At 39.3% G+C, this 14,100-nt stretch overlaps 1 protein-coding gene across 1 annotated transcript in view; it reads left to right on the top strand.

Annotated features, from left to right (window-relative positions):
- Positions 1–14,100, top strand: part of LOC117221719 (uncharacterized) — a 576,963-nt gene that overhangs the window by 434,947 nt on the left and 127,916 nt on the right. Inside the window, exon 4 of the mRNA XM_076523447.1 lies at positions 10,006–10,154. Within this exon, the coding sequence (XP_076379562.1) occupies positions 10,067–10,154 (88 nt within the window). The 5' untranslated portion in view covers positions 10,006–10,066. The remainder of the gene's footprint in view (positions 1–10,005; positions 10,155–14,100) is intronic.

The following is a 14,100-nucleotide window of genomic DNA, read 5'->3' as shown; positions in this document are numbered from 1 at the left end:
GTTAGATTACGTCAATATTATAAGTTAGATTGGGTTAGATTACGTCAATATTATAAGTTAGATTAGGTTAGGTTAGGATAGGTTAGGTTAGATTAGGTCTAGTTTATGTCAAGGTATATCAAGGTCATATATTATATTTGTTTATTTCAAAGTTACAGGTTAGTTTAGGTTATGTCAAAGGTTCATATCAAGATTATGGATTAAGTAAGGTTAAGTTGTGTCAAGGCTATGGCAAGATTATTAAATAACCTCGAGATTATAGGTTAGGTTACGTCAATGTTATAGGTTAGATTAGATCAGGGTAGGTTGCGTCAATAGTAATATCAAGGTTACGAGTTGGTAAGATCAAGGTCAGAAAGAAAAGACTAAAAGTTTTATTGAAATATAAATTTCGCTCGAAAAATACGCCCATAATGCAATATGTATTTATTTGATTCTTCGAAATCGATCACGTTCACACTCGTTCAAAATGATTAAGGCAGGAAATAAATATCCATCAAGCCCCTGCATCTTGTTACTATTAAGCTATTTTTAGAGCTCGGTAGATTCGGTGTTAAAAATGGAGCATAAGAGATGAAAACCAGCCGTACGAAGCAGCGCCCCTCTCGTCGGAGGACGTCGCGCTCGGATCTCGCGGCGTGCATTATGCAGCCGAGCTGATGCATCGCTTGTTCCCGGCAATAACGTTACAGGTGTCCGGCGTACGGCGCAAAGGTTGTCGCAGGCGGCGCGGGGGGAACGGCAGGGTGGGGTGGGGGGATTCCAGCGGCGTTCATAAACTCCTCCCGCGCGGGCTGGTGCGGTCGGAATTTTGCAGGACACGCGTGCGATTCCGTGGTAGGTTCGCCGGACGATGCCGCAATTCCCTGTGCCCGCGAAATGGACGTCCCTCGCCGGCGAGGCGCAGGCCCGCGCTCAACGAATAGGAATATAATTCCGTCGCATCGTGGAAAATGACGGGAATCGATCGGCCTGCCGTGGAAATCGGCCGGCCGGGCTGCCCGGCAATCGAAACGACCGTGTCACCGATGCAATTCAATTACCCGAGCACCGGCGATTCCATCGTTTGTAAGTTACACTGGATTCGTTTCGGCCGGAAACGCATTCTCTCTCTCTCTCTCTCTCTCTCTCTCTTTCTCGCGGACACCTACTGAACGTCCCTCCGCGAAGATTGATGAGGATCGTTTTGATCGACGATCCAGTCGTCCGCGCGCTTTTCCGACGGATTTTTCACGCTCCGATGCAGCGGACCTATTGAAACCCGGAATCGATCGGCCCTTTCTTCGGCCGGCCTCGCGACCTGCGACCGATTTCGATTGGGCCAATGGAATCCGTCCGGGAAATCGATCAGAAAATTCATTTGCTTAATCGGTGGAAGAGACCGTGCGTCTCTTGACAAAGCACGGCGGATCCTCGATTATCCGTGATAAGTAGACTGACACGAATATCGGAATAATGAAAACGGTTAACCCATTTGCTAACCCCTTGAGAAAAAGGCCTATAATATCACCGAAAAATTTTTACTTTATATTTAGGAGTAAAATTGTATAAAAGTAAAAAAAAAATCATTTTTCAGCATTATTTGTTAGAAATTTTGTTCGGTGTGGTAATATTTGAAATGTGGGATATGCATATACTATCAATCACTATCGCTATCATCGCTATCGGATCTTATTTCTTGAGAGAAATAGAAGATAGAAATGGATGGAATTCTGGAATCTGAAAGCAGTTTTTCTGATTGTGGTGCAAAAAAAATTATGCCGTTAAAAAGAAGACAGAATTAGTTCTATAATAATAATAATTAATTATATAATAATAATAATAATTTGTTCTGCACTACAATCAGAGAAACTGCTTTCAGATTCCAGAATTCCATCCATTTCTATTTCAAGGTTATGAATAAGTTTAGCGACTAACAAATTACACAATATGCACAGCACCGGCGATAGTGATCGCAGAGATAACAAAAAGAAGCAAAATAACAAATCATCATTGCATCCAAGCAGTGTGACAGTTATCAGTATTGGTGCTTGTCTCTGTGATCTTATACTGTTAGGGAGTGTGTTATTTTATTAATTAAATATTTGGATTCGATACCGAACGCAGCCGCGTATATATACGCTCCGGTGATAGTGACCAGGAAAATTGAGCGTATATATACGCTTATGATGCAAATGGCTAGAAATCTAGCTAGAAATATAATATATATAATAATAATAATATAATAATAGCTAATAATATATATGTGGGTATATATATATTATTAGCTATTATTATATTATTTCTAGCTTATTTTTTTAGCTTAGTTTCTAGCTTATTCTAGCTAATAATAATATAATAATAGCTAATAATATATATGTATATGTATATATATATATATATTATTAGCTATTATTATATTATTTCTAGCTTATTTTTTTTAGCTTAGTTTCTAACTTATTCTAGCTAATAATATATATGTATATGTATATATATATATATATATATATATATATATATATATATATATATTATTAGCTATTATTATATTATTTCTAGCTTATTTTTTTTAGCTTAGTTTCTAGCTTATTCTAGCTAATAATATATATATATATTTTTATTATTATTATTATTAGCTAGAATAAGCTAGAAACTTACGAATATCGCGTCACGTGACATCCCGTGAATTCGCGTGAAATCATAGAACGTGCAGAGAGTTCCCTTGTCCCCTTTTTAGCCATATTGATAGCATATTAGCCATATTTTTATCGATTCCTATGGTAAATTGTTTTTCACATAGATTGCCTCGGATCGTGCCGATCGCATGCGAATCATGTTAAGACGAAATAGAATTCTGATATCGGAGGATTCTGTTTGTTCGAGGACACTATGAATGGTTCGAGAAATTTTCTCGGAAACAGTTCGTCGGAATTCGGACGGAACATTTCTATTAGAAATCTTTTGGTTCGCTCTTCGCTAGTTCGAACTGTTTTTGTAAACGATTCTGATCTCCGGTAAACATCCGCGGACTATAATAGGTAAACAGCCTCGGATACTAAAAGTTTCCCAGACCGTGAACTTTTGAACGTGCTTTTATTACAAAAGATTGAACGTGAGGTCTTTCTTCCCAGTTCTTAAACAACTTTGCAGATTAACACCGCAAGTTTTACATAACGGCACTGCTTGATACTTTTCGAGAATATTGAGAGAATGGTTAAGAACTTTCGGATCAATAGCTACCAGTTAGAACGATCGGTCACGACTGCCTTTAATCGCTCGACAACTGAGCTAAACTTAAAAATGATTTGCGAAATGCTGACGCTGCTCTTGCAACCACTTAATAACATTGGAACAAGGCTGGAGAGTTTTCTATCCGTATATATTAGGTCTACCGGAAAGTTCTGTCCGATAGTGTCACTTCAAGTTTCAATCCATATGCACATGTTGATTTGAGACATATATGACTATCTCTCTGTATCATTGCATTTACACGCATGTACTCTCCTAAATAAACTGAATCAAAGATGTCTCATGTCATTATTAAGCGAGACGCGATCGCGAAAACATGGCTACCGATGATAATGCCAGACCACATGCTGCTTTGGCGACTCGTCAGAAAATCGCAGAGCTAGGCTGGGAAATTCTGTCGCATCCACCATACTCCCCGGACCTAGCACCCTCCGATTATCACTTGTTTCTCTCTTTGCAAAACTTTTTACAGGCAAAAAATTCAAAACCGAAGCTGATGTCAAGCAAGCACTAGTTGAGTTCTTCGCCTCTAGAAATAAATCACTTTTTAAAAATGGCATTTACAAGTTGCCATCACGCTGGCAAGAAGTCATAAGTAACGATGGAAAGTATATTCTACAATAAATATTATTAAATGTATGAAAATTGTGTTATATTTCAATTCAAAAACGGACAGAACTTTCCGGTATTGCATGATAATAAATTAGTAGTTCTATGATCTCCCACCCTTATCGATTAATTAATATATATTTAAGTAATTAAATAAAATAAATTAATCGATAAGGGTGGGAGATCATCGAACTACTAATTTGTTATCATGCAATAATTTGTTAGCATCGAATCTTTGTAAAGATTTATTAAAAAATTTAGATAAAGTTTTTTAAAAATTTGGATAAAATTTTTATAAAGTTTACAAAAGAATTTACGAACCGTCGCATAAAGATTTCAAGCTTCTTAAATGTACATCTAAACGATTAGGGGTAGTTCACCCCGTGATAAAGGCGACTGACGACAGGAACATTATTCAGTCACCCACATTTGAGACAGACTAAATTTACATTAAGTTTGATAATAATTGTCGAGATAATTCTAAGCTATCTTTCGTATTTCATCTCATAAAATTCGACGAGTGGTTTCACCCCATAAAAATGAGAACGGGCCATTAAAAAAAAGAAACGTGTACCTCTTATTTCTCGATTTGAAAATTCTAAAATAAAGTATAAAAAAGATAAAAGCTCTAAAAATTCTATCTAAATAAAAAAACGTCTGTCCAGCACTTGTGTCTTACAATTAACACAGTTTTTAGATGATTACAAGTAATTACAAGTAAATTTATACTAAATTTGCGAATAATTTTTGCGTTGATTTTAAGCTTTCTCTCATATGTAATCTGTTAAACATCTAAGAGTGGTTTCAACCCCTAAAAATAAAAACGGGTCGATAGAAGAAAGAAGAACACGCATCTTTTATTTCGCGGTGCTTCACATCGGAAAACCCATGCAATCGGAGACGGGCGTCTAAAAATCCTTCCCGAGAACCCTAAAGAAGAAGGATCGAGCAGGGGCGAAAGAGACGGCGCTGCCGGGAAAGGGAAAATCGGCTGAATCGTGATCGGAAGTACTATCCGAGTGACCCGGTTTCCGTTCATTAATTGGATCAATTGCCGATTCCGGGCTCTCGCAGTCCGCTCGGCACCCTCTTTATTTCTTGGTGAGCGGGTCGCAACGCGATTTGGATCCCGACCAGCGCCTGGAACAGACACGTCCGATAGGGGCGGTCGCGCGGGGTCCGCGGGGACGCGGGCGGACCGCAAGGCCGCAGACGGCCGTGACAAATCTCGGCTGACTTGCAATTGTAATGTTTAATCAGACGTGTAATTATGTCTACGGAGCACGGCGGCGTGCGCGGCAATGGCTGCGCCGTTACGCGGCTGCCAGTTGCCAACCCGGAGAGAGACTGGAGACGGATGAAATTTCCTCGGCACGGCAAGTCAAATATTCGCACGAATACGATTACGCGATTTAGCACGGCTCTCTACGCCGCTTCCGAGGCTTCCGAGGCTACCGAGGCTTCCGTGCAACGGCCGCACTTCCGGCTTCCGTCCCACTCGCTCTCGCGCCGCAAATCTCTCTTTCTCCCCCGCTCTCTCTCTCTCTCTCTCTCTCTCTCTCTCTCTCTCGCGGGCCTCGCTCGCGAAGCCTCGCTCGCGCTATTACTCGCCGAGTAATAAACGTTTATGAGCCGGCCTGCCAGCGTTCCCGCGAACAGACACTGGAGCTGATTATTCGATTACCGCGGCCACTATTTCAACCCTTGCGCGACGTTCTAATTTTCTGATTCTAATTTTTCTGCGCCCCCGTCGTGCAATTCTCGTCGAGACCGCGACCGCAGTTATTAACGCTCGCAGAGCAATCGGTGAAAAATGTACGCGGAAGACGGTCCCTCGACCCGCTCTTTCGTTTTATGATAATTAGACCGCGGATCTTTGTGCGAATGAAAAATTGTCTCAGTCGAGATTGTAAAAGACTGGATCAGAATGCAAATCTATTTGTTCTTCCGACGATTTAAACAAATGACGGAGAACGTAGGAACGTTCTGCATTTCTTTCAACGTTTTCACCGCGTGGAATTTCGCCCGGTCATTTTTCTCATGAACGCGTCAAATCCGCGGTTTATTAACAATTAATTGAGACGTACACGGCGCGCAGAAATATCTGTTCCTATGTTTGTGTATTTCTATTTAGCTGCTTCGGAAATGAGAACACTCCGATTTAATATTCCGGATATTTCACCAGCTTGAACATGAAATTCAAACACGTGAATCGCGAACTGCTTCGTTATATTTTTGATGATTTTGAACATTTTCAATGATCGTGAAACTCGCGGTTATTGCAATTTCGTTTCGCGCTTTTGGTGAAGCTAGTTTGAACTCATTCGACGACTTGCATAAATGACGGGAGATCTTCTATCTTCAACAACAACAATAATAATAATAATAATAATAATAATAATAATAATAATAATTTTAATTCTTTTTTTTAATGTCATCTTTACCTTCTTTTACAACTCTCGAAATGTATGTCGATATGAGACCGCATAAATGAGTAAATTAAATGGAATACGTGATAGAAACGAATACTTTAGTAATACAATAAATTCTCCCAATTTTCCTTCAGCTTGTAAATAAAAATGGATTATTTGGGAAGAGAAGATACGATAATTCAAGCCTTGCGGCTCGTTTTTGTAGCTGTTGACAATCGAAAAAACGAGTCGCAAGGCTCGAATAATCGTATCTTCTCTTCCCAAATTATCCATTTTTATTTACAAGTTGAAGGAAAATTGGGAGAATTTATTTTATAGCTGTTGACAATCGAAAAAACGAGTCGCAAGGCTCCAATAATCGTATCTCCTTTTCCAAAATTGTTCATTTTTATTTACAAGTTGAAGGAAAATTGGGAGAATTTATTTTATAGCTATTGACAATCGAAAAAACGAGTCGCAAGGCTCGAATAATCGTATCTCTTTTTCCAAAATTGTTCATATTTATTTAGAAGTTGAAGGAAAATTGGGAGAATTTATTTTATAGCTGTTGGCAATCGAAAAAACGAGTCGCAAGGCTCGAATAATCGTATCTTCTTTTCCCAAACAATCCATTTTTATTTACAAGTTGAAGGAAAATTGGGAGAATTTATTTTATAGCTGTTGACAATCGAAAAAACGAGTCGCAAGGCTCCAATAATAGTATCTCCTTTTCCAAAATTGTTCATTTTTGTGCAGAATACGATTTCAAAATTAGAATTTGAAAATCTGCAAATAGAGGAGAATTTTTCAGACCAGCATTCCGACCGAGTTAGTTCTCGCGTAGGATGTGCTGAGCTGTCCACTAATACCGAAGCTACTCTAGTATTTATAGTGGCTCCTCTTCCATGAAGTGGCTCGCGCATGATCAAGCATGCTTGTCAATCACGGCTGACAAACCGTGATTGACTGTTTCCTATGACCGACAAGCTGATGCACGCTCGAAGATGATACCTCATGCTGTAAAATCGATGATATTCGACCTTATTGTTCCGCGGCAGGCTGCGATATCGTGCAAATTTATTCCGTTCCAATGATTTTGTAAATATAGTCCGTAACTAGAAAACAGGTTCGTTTACGGTGATCGAATAAATTCGTTTCATGAATATTCTGGGCAAAAATGAGATCAACTCGTGGACGTAGAATTTTCGAAAGTGAACGAATAAATTGTACGTAATCGAAAATTCGTTAGCATTTAAAAATTGTCCGGTTCTGTTAGCCCCAGAACAAAACGGAGAATCCAACATTTAATCGATTAAATATTAACATAAATTAGTAAAGTAATGAATTAACAAAGTAAAGTAATTAATGAATTTCTAATCGCATTTATGATAATCTTGTATAATCGAGTGAATCTACGTTTATTTCTGACAAAATTTCCGAATTTGATCTAATATTGTTATAATAATCATATTGCTGGAAATTGCATTATTTAAATAATTACGTGTTTCACTAAATGCATTGTAACGAATTTCTAATCGCATTTCTGATAACCTTGAAAACACAAATACAAAAATATCAGGTGAACCTATATTTATTTCTGACAAAATTTCCAAATTTGATCTAACATTGCTATAATAATCATATTGCTGGAAATTGCATTATTTAAATAATTACGTGTTTCACTAAATGCATTGTAACGAATTTCTAATCGCATTTCTGATAACCTTGAAAACACAAATACAAAAATATCAAGTGAACCTAGATTTATTTCTGACAAAATGTCCGAATTTGATCTAACATTGCTATAATAATCATATTGCTGGAAATTGCATTAATTAAATAATTACGTGTTTCACTAAATGCATTGTAACGAATTTCTAATCGCATTTCTGATAACCTTGAAAACACAAATACAAAAATATCAAGTGAACCTAGATTTATTTCTGACAAAATTTCCGAATTTGATCTACCATTGCTATAATAATCATATTGCTGGAAATTGCATTATTTAAATAATTACGTGTTTCACTAAATGCATTGTAACGAATTTCTAATCGCATTTCTGATAACCTTGAAAACACAAATACAAAAATATCAGGTGAACCTATATTTATTTCTGACAAAATTTCCAAATTTGATCTAACATTGCTATAATAATCATATTGCTGGAAATTGCATTATTTAAATAATTACGTGTTTCACTAAATGCATTGTAACGAATTTCTAATCGCATTTCTGATAACCTTGAAAACACAAATACAAAAATATCAAGTGAACCTAGATTTATTTCTGACAAAATGTCCGAATTTGATCTAACATTGCTATAATAATCATATTGCTGGAAATTGCATTATTTAAATAATTACGTGTTTCACTAAATGCATTGTAACGAATTTTTAATCGCATTTCTGATAACCTTGAAAACACAAATACAAAAATATCAAGTGAACCTAGATTTATTTCTGACAAAATTTCCGAATTTGATCTAACATTGCTATAATAATCATATTGCTGGAAATTGCATTAATTAAATAATTACGTGTTTCACTAAATGCATTGTAACGAATTTCTAATCGCATTTCTGATAACCTTGAAAACACAAATACAAAAATATCAAGTGAACCTAGATTTATTTCTGACAAAATTTCCGAATTTGATCTACCATTGCTATAATAATCATATTGCTGGAAATTGCATTATTTAAATAATTACGTGTTTCACTAAATGCATTGTAACGAATTTCTAATCGCATTTCTGATAACCTTGAAAACACAAATACAAAAATATCAAGTGAACCTAGATTTATTTCTGACAAAATTTCCGAATTTGATCTACCATTGCTATAATAATCATATTGCTAGAAATTGCATTATTTAAATAATTACGTGTTTCACTAAATGCATTGTAACGAATTTCTAATCGCATTTCTGATAACCTTGAAAACACAAATACAAAAATATCAAGTGAACCTAGATTTATTTCTGACAAAATGTCCGAATTTGATCTAACATTGCTATACTAATCATATTGCTGGAAATTGCATTATTTAAATAATTACGTGTTTCACTAAATACATTGTAACGAATTGCCAGCAGATAACGAAAACCAGATATATAAATCGTGAATTACGAATAACGTCGTTACATCAGAAAAATTAGACGAACCTATATCATTATCTCCGCCATCGTACAGGACTTCCGGCAGAACTAATTGCGGGCACAGGTGGCCGTTAATTCTTCCGGACGGGCGCGCGCGCGCGCGCGAGCAGCGTCCAACAAATTCTCACCTGCCGTAAACGCATAAACAGCCGCGATCCAGTTATCAGGAGGCGATCGCGTATCCCCGGGGGTCGTAAAATTCCTCGTAAAAACCGACTCGGGGGCGAAACGGTCGCAGGAATTAATCTTGACACGACGCGATCGCCTCGCGCGTTCGTATCGGCCGCGATCTCCGCGAGAGTAATCGACGGGGAAGTTGCCGCGAACCGGAAGAGGCGAACTTAATCGTCGAAACTGTGGCACGAGGTCTTAAATCTCGGGAACGGCCGAAACTAAGTTTCGCGCGGGTTTGTTTTACGAGGCGGCCCCGCGCCCCTCGACGCGATGTCCCGGCAACGCCGTGGAACAGGAAGGTTAAGGGAGGTCGTGGGTGATCAGGGTGTTCGGGTTGTTCGGGGTGTCGGAGTTGTCGGCTCCGCGGAAGAACGAGGGCCGCGATCGTAACGCTTTTAACGCAGCAATTTCGCGTTTCTGCGCAGAGGGAAGATGAACGAGATGGAGCAGATTCCTGAAGGCTGAGACCGAGCGGATCCTCGAGATATGACCGGCTGGAGAATGCGGCCGACTTCATCGGCGCTCGGCGTCATCGCCATTGTCGTCTCCGTCATGATCACTGCCACGGCGTCAGGTGAGCTGCCTTTCATATTCGCCACGATTTTTCACCAGCATCCCCCATTTTTCCGGCGAATTCTTAACACGTCGAGCACCGTGGTAGTCATCGGTGACTCGCGAAGCCAAGATTACTAGAATCATAATTAATGATTTGACATTTTTCTGCATTATTAGTTTCTATTTATTTTTATTTTTTAGACTATACATACGATACTTACGAGGTTCCCTTTACCGACTGAAACCTCGGTCGTTCTGTTCTCGCTGCAATAGAAAAACCGTGCTGCAAATTGTATCGAAAATATACCAATTTATAACAGCTGTTTCCATTTTTGGGTTACGGCAATTTTGAAGTTCGAGTTTCATATTATTTTCACTAGTGTTTAGGACTGCATGAATCTATAGGAAAGCAAAGGATTGACAAAAGCGGGTAGACGAAATGATTGTAGGTGTTTCGAGGATGAAGGTTGAATCTATTTTACAACGAGCAAGGCTGGTAATATACGCTGAATTTTCGCAAGTGAAGTCGCGATAATGACGAAGAATCTCATCGTTATCGAACGTCTCGTATTAGGCTAGATTAGATTAGATTAGGCGAACGCGCCTGTGGTCAACGCCTATTTATACCGGGGCCATAGGTTACAGGAAGAAGTAAAGAGTGGAATTTTGAAAAGGTCAAGACCAGGGAGGCACAGTGCGACAGTTAGGGCAATGCCTTGACAGCCGTCACTGCTGGGGGTGAAAGGAAAATAGGTAACGAATTTTAGATTACGATATAAAGGATCGATGGTCCCTGCGTTCGTTGCGTCGCGGATCGTCAACATCTGACGTCACATCTGTTTACATTTTGGGTTCGTTCCCCCGAATCGTCGCGGCGAACTTTAACAGCCGAGCTCGGAGGTATACAAAAACAAAGTGACGCGCGAGGTTTTTGCGCGCTCGCGGCTGGCCACGCAATCGCCCGATTCTTGAACAACTGAAAATTAAAAGGTTGAGGATTTTTGTGGGATCAACTTCGTTAGTAGATTTAAACACTTTTTGGAATCGTTCGTTATCGACAAGTGCAATTGGAAATGGAACATCGGAGCCGCTATATCGAAACTTCGTTTCCGGAAACTGAAGCATTTTTTGTTTCGAGAAAAAAGAGAGATGTTTTTGGCGTGCCGAATGTAATTTTCAGAAACTTGGGCAAGAGGAGTTACCATGTTTATGCAATTTTTTAGAGGAATGGTCCGAAAGTATTACTAGAGTATGCTTAAAAATGGGGGAAAATGATAAATATCTGCGGTGTTAGCTATTTTCTGGTGTCCGGAAAAGGTAAACAGAAGATGCAAGCAAACGGATCTTGAACAGAAAGACGTCCTTAAAGAAAGATGAAATTTATAAAGAGAGAAAGACATTTTTAAAGAAAGGAAAGAATTAAAGAAAGAAATTTTTATTCGACTCATCCTTATTGCAATTAACATATAATATAAGATTTATTTGGCACAAATATCCGCACTCTCCTAATCGTTGACGCTTCTTTGGTCATTGCTAAAAAAGTACAGTCGAGTAGTAGTGTCCCGTTTCAAGTCGGACAGCTTCGCGAATGCCATATTCCTACGAATCACATAAAGTAATATTTCCTGTGAAAAGTACTAAACAGAAAACGCGTTTGTTGGAAGATCCCATTCTCGCCAACCTTTAAATCAGAACGCAGCTTTTCTCCAGCCGATGCTACGGACTACCCAAAACCTGTTCCATCCGCTTTTAACGCGATAACGATATCCGTTCGCATAAGCAGGCAGCCCGTTTGCCAAATGTCGCATGGAACACCGGATTCTCGATGCATACAGCGTTTGGCTGAGATGTATCGCGCGGAAAAAACTAATGTCGCTCCGTATTTATCGCAGCCATGGAATTCGTAAAAAATGGTAACAATGGAGCCGATCACTGTCAATTGACCAATTACTGTGCCTTTGCTTTTTTTCGGTTTTTATATTTATCGAGTAAGACATATTCAATTTTTGTATTCCTTTATTTTGTTTACATCTTTGTAGAAAGAATCAATATGATATTACAGTTAAAAATTGAATAATTATTCGATAGATATAAAGTTATCATACTACTTGCGAAACAGATACCTTTCTAAAAGTTTACTTTTACCATTTTTGTCACGTATTCGACAGAAATCTTATTGTTAGTGTCGAAAATATGAAATATTTTCCAAAACATGAATTTTTTCCAACTTCATTGGCTTTTTTCTCGCTAGGCGTGCAAGCAAAGCTCGATCCGTGACCCGCGCAAAATTAATTGGAGACCCCACGGTAGCAGGTACAACTACCCTATCCAGCTCCCATGTAACAATTTCTCTATGGCGAACCATACGGACGAACGAACGAATTCCCAGGTAATCGAACAGCTTCGAAAACCCAGCGAAAAAAAGCGCAACACGTCCGGCAACATCTTCACTATGAATAGCCGTGCATCCTGCGCGCAGATTCTCTAATTTTCTCATCGAAATCCCATCGCCGATCCGAAACTTTTAATGATGCAATTTCAGTTCCGCGCATACCATCGTTGCGCAATTTCGAGGCCAGTGAAACAGCAGATATTTTTTTCTCGCGAGAACACGCGCGCGCGGCCGGACGCGTACGTATTGGGTTGGCAACTAAATAATTGCCGATTTGTTCAATGAAATAAAAAATTTTTTTTCACTTGGAACGAAGTTTAATCTTTAATGTATTTTCCATTTTGTTCGATGACCTTTTGCCATCTCTCCGACAACTTGAAAATTCCACGCTCGTAGAAAGTCTGATCCTTTTCGGCCAAAAACTGAGTTAAGTGAGATTTTACAGCGTCATCATCGCTAAAAGTTTTACCACGAAGGGAGTTGTCCAGGGATCGAAATAAGTGGTAATCCGATGACGCGAGATCAGGGCTATATGGTGGGTGTAACATCGATTCCCAACCAATATCCATCAATTTTTGCTGAATGGACAAACACGTGTGCGGCCTGGTGGAAAATGACACCTTTACGATTGACCAATTCTGCTCGCTTTTCCTTGACCGCTGCATTCAATTTGTCCAGTTGCTAACATTCACGGATAATAAAAGATAACATAATAATAATAATAATAATTTTATAATATAACATTTACGGATATCATAAAAATGGGAGTGAGAGACATCTATAACTGAAATCGGCAATTACTTGGTTGCCAACCCAATACATCGAAGGACCGGGAACCCGTCGAAAACGAAAACGCGTGCTCTCGAGCCGCACTCGCAATTCCCGCAACACAACTCCGGAGATTAAGCCGTAGACGGACGCCTGCTGGGATTGCAAAAACGACCGGTGCTGGGGAGGGAGATGAGGCGACGAGGAGGAAAGCGGCGAGGTGGCCGAGCTCGCGCAAAAAAGTTCCGCTAATTTTCCGTAATTACAGGCCGAACTAGGAGCCCGCGCGATCGGTCACGTAACTTCGCGTTAATTGTGTAACCGCAGGCGCCCATCGATCATAATTTCCCAATTCCGGAGCCGGATTTGCGGGACCTGTCGACCGGCAAATTCTCCGGATTACTTCTGGCGAATACCTTGTTTCGCGAGCGGTCTTGTCGCCCCCGCTCGGCCCTCTTTTTCCACGGCGACTCCTTTTTGCTCGCGGCGCGAAGAGTTCGCGAGGCTCGACGACATTTTTACACCGGCGAACAATAATGACCAATTTTTTGGTCATTAACCCTAGAATCGGTATTTCAAAATTTTCCGTCTTGTACGCGTTCAATTTTACCGAATAAATGATTAATTGAATTTCGATACAAAAAAATGTAATACGTCTAATTTGATACATACAGGGTGGCCCATAATTATGTTAACACCCGAATAGGAATGATTCCTGAGGTCATTTGCAGTAACTTTTTCCTTATCGAAAATGCAATCCGCGGCTTTGTTTACGAGTTATTAACGAAAAGTTGTAGTTTTTATG

This window comes from Megalopta genalis, chromosome 7 (genome assembly GCF_051020955.1).
Source record: "Megalopta genalis isolate 19385.01 chromosome 7, iyMegGena1_principal, whole genome shotgun sequence".
Lineage (NCBI taxonomy): Eukaryota > Metazoa > Arthropoda > Insecta > Hymenoptera > Halictidae > Megalopta > Megalopta genalis.
The sequence above is the reverse complement of the archived record's forward strand: the minus strand, read 5'-3'. Positions and strand labels throughout refer to the sequence as shown.